Here is a 9,622-nt window from a genome sequence, read left to right as displayed (position 1 = left end):
AGCCGGGCACCATCTAGTTCTTCTGGTCTCATAGTCGTATAGGCTGCAGATCAGATGGTGTACCAGTCGCTAGGACTAACTGTTTCCATGAATTTTGGTTTTCTTCTTTCTTCTTTGCTCTGGATGAGGAGAGACCCATCATTGCATCTAGATGGCAGCTTGCTAGCTTTTAAGATCCCAGTCGCTTCTCGCCAAAGTAGGAGGTGGAACAGTGAAAAACCTTAGTTCTTAAGAAGAAAATTCTTTTGTTTGTTTTTTTGCACCAGCCTTGAAAGTGTCTGGTAGTGTAGCCCACGGTCTCTAGCACCCTGCGTTACTGCACCCCCCTTGGCTGTGGCAAGCGGTAGTTTTTCCTCTTCACCAAGGGTGGGAGGAGAAGAAACTGGAGAGATTTGCATTAAAAATGAGGATGAATGTTCTGATGGTGATGGATTGTTAGATTGGATTAATCAGTCTTCTCTATGAGTTCTCATCCTTCCCTCTACCACACACCAATGGGATTCTTTCAGATTAGTTGTTTTTCCCATTAATGGAAAAAATGAATTAATCTCAAGGTTTATTTTTGTAATTTTCAGAGGAAACCTGGCAAAAGTTAATATTGTGTAGTGATAATGAAAATATCTAACACTGCTTATATTATTATCCACAGGTTTTAATCACATTTTGCCTTATTTCTATGTGACTTACTTCACCATGCTGATTGTCCACCGAGAAGCTCGGGATGAACACCATTGTAAGAAGAAATACGGCTTAGCTTGGGAAAAGTACTGCCAGCGGGTGCCATATCGTATCTTTCCATACATTTACTAATTCTTGGCTAGCATATTTTTAATATGCTTCTGATAGCGTAGCTTCCATTTGCAAAAACAAAAACAAAAAAATTTGAGATGAACCGTCTTTTGTTGCACTGACAGGGTCTGTAAGCATTCTTTTTGAATCTGGACTATAGAGCCAAGTAGTAAGTTTTTTAATATAGATGTGATCTTTTTAAAAATGAAATTATAATAATTACCACAAAAGAAAATAGAAAGATGTTAGAGGTTTCATTTTAATAGGAAATTTTCAGCCCTTAAAAACAGAAATTTACTGATTTAGGTTACTTTTCACATTTTGATTGTTCTGTTTTGTCAGTTGGTTTTCCTTAAATGAAAACACTGTTAAATACTTTTAAAATCCATTTATGCTTTCATTAAAAATAATTTACTAGTTATGTGATTTAAAAGTGAAAACTGGTTCTTTGTTAAATATTATATGTGAAGAAGAATAAGAGATTATTTTTAAGTGAGACCATTCATATCATAGCAGCTTCTAAATCTGCTTTTGAAAATGTAAATACATAGCTTACTTTTATGTAATATATGGTGACCAGATTTTTCTGTACAGTATTTTAAATGTGAGAGACTTGTCAGGGCTGAATATCTTTTAACAAAAACATTTTTAGTATTTTAAATTAAGTTTTGTAAAGTAACACATTTGTGAGTTAAATATTTTGGAATATTAGAATTCACTTAGTATTGTAGAGAAGACGCTATTAAAACATAGGAAGAATATTTTTCTTATTCCAAAGTTTGTGAATTTGGCTTTGCTACCTCAATTGCAGGTGTTTGTTTGCCTTTATAAACTGTTGCAAATAGAAAAATATAGAATAAATATATTTTTTGGAGTAACATCACTATTTAAACATTTTTACACACATATTGGTGTTTGAAAATCTGCCATTTCAGGCTAATATTTTTGTATGGTTTTGACTTTTTAAATTAAACATTTTTGCTACTGTTTAGTTCATGCTGTTTATACTGTATTTTGTATATCCTTTATATTTACAAAACTTTACCTTTTGTAAAAGGAGTGTTATCTTCAGTTTTAGATGTCTAGTAATCTAAAAATAATTCAAAGGGAATAGTTTCTTTTAGTTCAATAGATGTGCATATAAGGTAGCTTTAGCCATTAAGTTCTACTTAAGTTGATATAGTCTCCTTTATTGATTGTCCTTTAGTGGAATAGTAGCAAATTGTACTAAACTTTTGTATTAAAAGTTAAATTGTTTTCAGTTTCTTAAACATAGGGAGATGTTTAAATATTGTACGTTTGAGTTTTAATGATACATTTTATATATGAGCCACTTATAAATGCAGTGTTGATTCTGCACTGCAATTTGAAGTATATTTAACTTAGCTATGTTAATGTGATCATGAAAGTGGTTTGCTTTAGCATTCTGCGGCCTATAGCTTTTAAACTTTATTTTGGTGAAATTGTCAGTGTTTTATTAGTACTGACGTATGCAAGCAGTTTTATTACACTTCTCTGCTGGTGTCAGTCAGATAGTGGTGTCGCAGCTCTACATTATCCAAGGAAGCCTTGGGAAAGGAAGGACATTTGATTCTTTCCCTGGTAATGATGAGAGCCTATTACCAACACAGTGCTACAATTTTTGGATGATGTTAGCTACAATATGTTTTTAATTTTGTTCTTCATGTGTTTATTCACAAGTAGAGTTTTATAATGAAGTTTTAAGTTTGAAATAAAGTGGAAAATAAAAAGCTGTTGCTTTGATAAAGCCTCATTTATTCTTGCCTAGAACTATGGGCGGCCTTAGGGACCAAGATATGAGTCCTTAGATTGCCATTCTCTGCCTCTCTCCCCACACCCTCTTCTTCTAGATTGATCTGTCCAATAACGGCAGCAACTGTTACAGCGTAAAATTAATAGCATTCTGCCTACAAAAACACATTTAGATATTATTCTAATTTACTGACTCCTCAGGATTTGTTTTTCTCATGGGAAGAGAGGCCTAGTGAAGTCAAAACAAGACATATGCTCTCTGGCATTTTCAAAATAGAAGACAGTCCCTCTCCTTTGTCTCAGAAGTCTACAGTTAGGCCAGCAGTGTCATGTTTTGTGTATACCCAGCAGTGACAGAAAGTGTTCTAAACAACTACTCTACATGTGTGTATTTTATTATGTGTAACAGTGCAGAAAGAAGAAATTCTTACATAAATACTCCTTGTGTTTACTTTTAGAAGAGTCAAACCTGCATTCCAGGTTATGCTGACCTGTGCTAGAACTCAGCTATCTAGACACTGCATACCAGGTCAGAAATAAAAAACAGCTGGAAGATTCCCTTACATGTTGAAGTTTTCAGATGCAGATGGTTGAAAGAGACTACACTATTCAGTCTCACCAAACATGGGGGTGTTAAATGAAGGGTGATCACTACATGCCAGTGTCTTGGAACAAATACATCTCATTTGAGCAAAGTAAATAAATAAATACATGAAATGGTTAATACTGAAATTTATTTTTCATTCTTTCATCTCACACAGCAATGCAACCCGCATTTTGATCCAGTGACTAGGAGGTTTCCGCGTTGGTAAACACACTGATGTTAAAAAGTTTGTGGATAAAGTGCTATTTGTCAAAATTCTTGACCTTTTAGGTGTCTGGTAAATGGGGCATTCAAAAGTATAGAGTTCTGAGTCTGTTTGGTTGGAAGCATTTGGTTTTGCAGTAGAAATCTAAAAAAAAAAAAAAAAAAAAAAATCCAGTAGTCAATAGCTCAGGTACACCAGAAGCTCATTTTCTGTGTTAGATTTGGGGGATTTGTTACAGATTAAATGTGTTTAGGGTTAGATGGTTAATGTGGCTGTGTATGACAATTATGCCTGGAGAATTTGAAGAATAACTATCAAGGCTTTATACTACATATTATTGAGAAATATCATGGGATATTAATGTAGCATCTATTTTAGATTTTAGCAATATTCTGGTCTAACTGCTGTTTACGCTCTTAACTATATCATCAGATTTCCCGTGTGAAATCATAGGGAATGCAGACTGGAAGGAATGGTTTGTATCACCGAGAGAAAGTTTAGAAGGTTAGAATTTAGTGGTAAACAGTTGGGTGGTTACCTTTGTTGGCAAAAAGTAGATTTCAGGAAAATCGCAACAGATCTCAAGAGGCAGTGAGTCATCTAGTATTTTTTGTTCATGATTCCATCTTGCCCCATCGATGAACAAACCAAAAGTGTGAACTCCAATGTGTGATGAGTTCGTGCCCTAAGATAAAAACCAGTGGTATAAGTGGCTTCCCAGGCAAGACACTTTGTTAACAACAGCAGCATGCTTAGCTGGGGGTTCCTCCTGGAGGACACTCAAGGAGGCAGATTGCTTCCCTCCCGGCCTAGTCCAAGCCATCCCTGCAATTCGTTAAGACCCTAGAAATCTAAAAAAGACTGGAGAGTGCTGTACCTCATATCGTTGAATAATATGAAATGAGTTAAATGAATGAATTTCTGATGAGTTTCTGTGGAGTAGAAAGTTGAGTTGTTAGAAGCTCCCATTCTGGGTGACTCCAGGTATGCTGTGGGAGGGTTTGCTGAGGACTGTGCCCCTCTTGCAGGTGACCTAGTGACCTGCAGTGATGCCCAAACCAGAGGGGCTGGGCAGCTGAGCACTGGACTCCCCTGTCCCCGGCTTGCTGATGAGTGGAATGGCCAGCGCTGTGCTCATGGACATTGTGCTTTCCATTCTGGAAGATGTCTGTACCTGGAGGTGCAAACTCAGCTCATAACACACCTGTATTTATGCTTATTCCATAAAAGACTTTTCACTGGTAATTGCTTTGCCTAATGACTTTCACTTCTCTTTTAAATTTTATGTAAATCCAAAGTTTCATACACTGCACTTGCTCTAGTGTTGTCCTTTCATATAAATCTTGGAGGAGGCTAATCTAACACATTTGAAAATGTGACTTCCATTTATATTTGGTATACTTGGCCATGGCATCCATGAACCTTTCCCCTGAAAAGCTCAAATTGCAGATAGTCTGTAAGTAGTCTGTGTTGGAGTAGTGATTTGACTCTCCAAAGAGCCAGTCAGAATAAATGGAAATTATCTTAATCTAAGCTGGTTTTTGGTATAAAGCAGAAAAAACTGAACCTCTGAGTGAGAAGTTAGGACAAGGCTAGAGACAAAAGACAAAGTTGAGAGGTAAGAGCACACTCTGATTCTTCCCTCTGAGGCTCAGAAAGGGCTCCAGCTCACATCAGTGCCTCTGGACCCTTTTTATGTCTAATGAACTGTGTAGTGGGAGGTTAGGATACAGGCTGTAGAGTCAGCCACATTCAAAGCCTATGATCTGAGCTTTGTGATCTTGGGTAGGCCATTCACCTTCTTTAAACCTCAGTTTCCTGATCTATAAAATGAGGAAAACAGTATTTGATGATTAGATAATGCATTAAAGAGCTTAGTATAGTGTATGACACACAGCAAACACTCAGTAAATGTTGGCTAGTAATTATCACTGCCATCATGGGCAGATTGAGATCTTCTGGAGTCAGGAATCCTATTGTTCATCTCAGTATCTCAGTATTCCCAGTGCCTACATACACACTTCTGGGCACATTTTCTTTAAACAAATGAGTTAATAAACAATTGAATAAATCTTAAGTTTAGAATACACCTAAAATAATCTAGTCCAAAGTTTAAATTTGTTCAATCCCACCATCCTTGCCAAGTGGTCATCTAATTTCTCCTAACTCTGCTTTCTGTAAACCTGTATATAAGGACACTCCACCATCACTGACCATTCAGACCAAGTGATTACCCCCAATATCAAACAAAACAGTCCTTCTCTTGGAGCTTCTACTCTTTGGAGTTCTAGTAGAACCAGAGTCTAGTTCTTTGGGTTTCACTCCTTTAAGCACATCTTTGTCTGCTCAGAGCCTCCTGTCCTTTAGGATGGCTTCTCCCACTTTCACTGTTTTTCAGATAGGGTTTCCAGCCCTCAGCCATTCAGGATGATCTCTGGTGTGGTCTGATGAGTGTGGAGAAGAGTAGGACCGGGACTAGATCAAGAGGGTAAACAGCGCATGAGTGTTGCCCAACTTCTCCCACCTCAAATTCCCAAAGGACAAAATATCAAAACCAAACCCAGTGATATTCAGTTCCAACTCAGTGACCGTATAGGTCAGAGGAGAACTGCCCTGTAGGGTTTCCAAGGTTGTAAATATTTACAGAAGCAGACTGCCTCATCTTTCTCTTGTGAAGCGGCTGGTGGGTTCAAACTGCTGACCTTTTGGTTAGCAGCCCAATGCTTTAAACACTGTGCCACCAGAATTCCTTTAAATGATAAAATAGAACAAATTCATGAAAGCACTAGGTGACAAGAAGTATCCCCAATGGACCAGAAATTATGAAATCCTTACAATACAGAACACATAGCCTAGTTAATTATGAGAACTTCGTTAATATTATGCACTAAATTCAGCCAAAGTCACTGCTATCAAGTCATTTTCGACTCACAGTGACCCCCATATATGACAAAGTTCTTGGACCTAGAATAAAAATATATTGTTATTGTCAGGTGCCATCAAGTTGTTTTTGACTCGTAGCAACCCCAAGTGACAGAGGGCTTTCTTGGCTGTAAGCAGTTTGCCAGGTCCTTCTCCCACAGAGCAGCATCTTTCAGTTAGCAGCTGAGTGCTTACCATGTGGGCTACTGAGGCTCTTTAAGGAATATATGCAGAATGTCTACAAGTCAATTGAGTCCCTGCGTGGTGCCAATGGTTAATGTGTTCAGCTGCTGACCGAAAGGTTGGAGGTTGGAGCCCACTCAGAGTTGCCTTTTATTCTAAAATTCTGGGTGGAAAAATCAACGCTGAAAACACTGTGAAACATAGCTCTATCCTGATGCACATGGGGTGGGTTGTCCTAAGTAGGAAGTGCCTCGAAATAAAGGAAAGCATGCAGACAGAAAACGTTACATTCATTTGAAAAAGTAAATGAAATAGTCAAAGTTGGCAGGTTTGATGTAGAAAAAAAATTAGAAATGAATAAGTGAGCTGACTACAAAGAACATGTAGAGCATTAAGGATCATATTTTATGACAGCAACAACTGCAAAATACTTAGGAAAACAATCTAACAAAAATTTTCTAAGATTTACGTGAAGAAAGCAAAACTTACTGAAGGATATAAAAGATCTGAATAAGTTGAAAGACAAACCATGTTTCTATCACTGAGTTGATTACAACTCAGAGCAACTCTACAGAACAGAGTAGAACTAACTGCCCTGTAGGGTTTCCAAGGCTGTGATCGTTACAGAAGCAGACTGCCTCATGTTTCTCTCGCAGAACTGCTGGTGGGTTTGAATGGACAACCTTCTGGTTAGCAGCTGCCACCAGAGCTTTGGAAAAGATACCATTTCTTCCCCAATTTAAATATAAATTAATTGCAAGCTGGTAAAAATCCCAACAGAATTTTAAGAGAAATGAAATGTGATAAACTTATCCTCAAATTCTTCTAGAAGAGAAACTGCAAAAGTCAAGACAGTTTTTAAAAACAACAATGAGGAGTGACTTGCTCTGCCAAGTGTGCATGTCTTTACAACTTCTAACACTAGATGATATTGGTCCTGGAGTAGAAAAAGACATTCTTAGAACATATTGGAAATTTAGTAAACAATACTGTGGCTCTTCAAATCAGTGAGGGCAAGATGGTGATACAGCGTCAGGGCCGTGCCTGGTGCCACCACCCAGCATCCTTAACCACTTGCTAAGTACTCTGGGTCTTACTGCAAGTTAGGAAGAGGTTTCTGCTTAAAGCCTGGCTGACCTCTGCAGAATGAGTGGGCTACTGGATAGGCAGGCACTTCAGCTTCTGAGCAGTCATGAGGAGAGGTTTGCCCCACTGATTTGAAATGCCACCTTCAAATCCTGACCACAGCAGCATTCACTCTTCAGATACACTAACCAGTAAGCCAGTTGCTATAGAGTTGACTTGACTGATGGTGATCTCATCTGTGCCAGAGAAGTGTCCTCCACAGGGTTTCCAATGGTGATTTTTTTTGGAAGTAACCACTGGGCCTTTCTTCTGAGATGGCTATGGGAGGACTCGAAATATCAACCTCTCGGCTCACAGTGAGTGTGCTAACTGCACCATCCAGGTGGTTCACTGGTAGAATTCACTGGTAGCTTCCATGAGGGATAATAAGGTTCAATTCCTGGCCAGTATACCTCACGTGCAGAGCCATCATTCACCTGTCACTGTTACTAAGAACAGTTTTCTGCAGAGCTTCTAGACTTGGATTTATAACAGAGGGTAGCTATAGCTCAAAATTCATCTATTTTATGCTTAAATAGTTTATTCATTTAATTTATTTGTAATTTTTTTCCCCTTAAACAAGGGTGGGAGAGATGAGCTTTGATGGCACTTGGACTTGATGATGGGTTGTGCCTTATTCATCCTGTGTCTCTAGGGCCTAATAGAGGGCCTGACACTGATAAGTGCTAAATAAAGGCTTGTTATGGCAATGAATAAATGATTACCCTTTCCAATTCACTGTACTCCATTACCTTAAAGGCTCTCCTGACTATGTTGAGTTTCTTTTGGATCATTCTGGAGAACTCCTCATCTTCCACGTCAACTGTGTCAGAAATCACTTGGTGGGTAAATGTGAGGTCATCTATAGAGATTCCTTTAATTCTTCCATAGTCTTGAAGCACAGCAGTAAGAAAGCCTTTAGGGAAAGACATACACAAAAAAGTTCCTGTGAACTTGAGGGATGTGCACTTCCCAACCATTCCCATGGGGTTAGCACAGTGATGTGTTCAGAGGAAAGAAAGGAAAAGTGAAGGAGGAAGCCAATCAGGAAAGGGAAAAGGAAGGTAGAGATGCATGTGGGATTGGACTGTGTGGGTGGAAAGGATCAGTCTGTCCACCTAGCTTGGGCCTTGATGATAGGAGTCTGGCTGGCTGCAGGAGCCTATGTGAATGTGGGTTGTTTTATGGGTACAAACCGAAAAACCAAGCTCAGGGCCATCAAGTCATTTCTGACTCATAGAGACCCCATATGGTTTCCAAGGCTGTAAATCTTTATGGAAACAGAATGCCTCATCATTCTTCCCTGGAACTGCTGGTGGTTTGAACAATTGACCTTTTGGTTATCAGCCAAATGATTTAACCACTACACCACCAGAGTTCCTTTGTGGGTACAGATGGGATATAAATCCTGGGACCCTATCTACCTCTGACCCAGTGTTGGTTGATCATAGTATCTCATTCCCTTGGTAATGATGATGGCACCAGAGGCAAGTACAAGATGCAAAAGGGGTAATCTGAAGCTTTCTCAAGGAATGAAATATTGACATCTGGAGAAGGCATGCTCTTTTCTTCTGGTGTTGTTAAGCTGCCTGTGGCTACGTACAGAAGAAAAAAAAAGAAACCAAGGGGCAAAGCTGAGATATGGGGAGGCAGGCTGAGAGCAACATCCCTTGACTCCCTTCTCACTTATATTAGCCCATAAACTTGCCTTGTTTTGCTTAAGCAAATTTGGATCTCATTTCTATATATTTTATTGTCATTGTTAGTTGCTGTCAAGTTGGCTCAGACTCATGGTGACCATCTGTATAACACACCAAAACATTGTGAGGTCCTGCGCCATCTCCATGATCTTGGATTTGTTTGAGCCCATTGTTGAGGCTATTGTGTCAATCCATCTCATTGAGACTTTTCCTCATTTTCATTGACCCTTGACTTTAACAAACATGATGTCCTTTTTTTAAAAAAATGAATTTTATTGAAATATAATTTATATATAGTGAAATACACAAAACAAAAGTGAC

The 9,622-nt window shown here is 38.6% G+C and overlaps 2 protein-coding genes across 2 annotated transcripts in view; one reads left to right on the top strand and one right to left on the bottom strand.

Moving 5' to 3' along the window:
- Positions 1–810, top strand: part of LBR (lamin B receptor) — a 25,173-nt gene extending 24,363 nt beyond the window's left edge. Inside the window, exon 13 of the mRNA XM_007936965.2 lies at positions 650–810. Within this exon, the coding sequence (XP_007935156.1) occupies positions 650–810 (161 nt within the window). The remainder of the gene's footprint in view (positions 1–649) is intronic.
- A 2,492-nt stretch (positions 811–3,302) lies between these two features.
- Positions 3,303–9,622, bottom strand: part of DNAH14 (dynein axonemal heavy chain 14) — a 792,430-nt gene continuing 786,110 nt past the window's right edge. The window contains exons 83-85 of the mRNA XM_042780425.1: positions 8,354–8,517; positions 3,910–4,056; positions 3,303–3,515 (exon numbers count right to left, since the gene is read on the bottom strand). Coding sequence (XP_042636359.1) covers positions 3,303–3,515; positions 3,910–4,056; positions 8,354–8,517 — 524 coding nt within the window. The remainder of the gene's footprint in view (positions 3,516–3,909; positions 4,057–8,353; positions 8,518–9,622) is intronic.

This window comes from Orycteropus afer, unplaced genomic scaffold (genome assembly GCF_000298275.1).
Source record: "Orycteropus afer afer isolate SDZICR_OR568_19922 unplaced genomic scaffold, OryAfe1.0 scaffold00039, whole genome shotgun sequence".
Lineage (NCBI taxonomy): Eukaryota > Metazoa > Chordata > Mammalia > Tubulidentata > Orycteropodidae > Orycteropus > Orycteropus afer.
The sequence above is the reverse complement of the archived record's forward strand: the minus strand, read 5'-3'. Positions and strand labels throughout refer to the sequence as shown.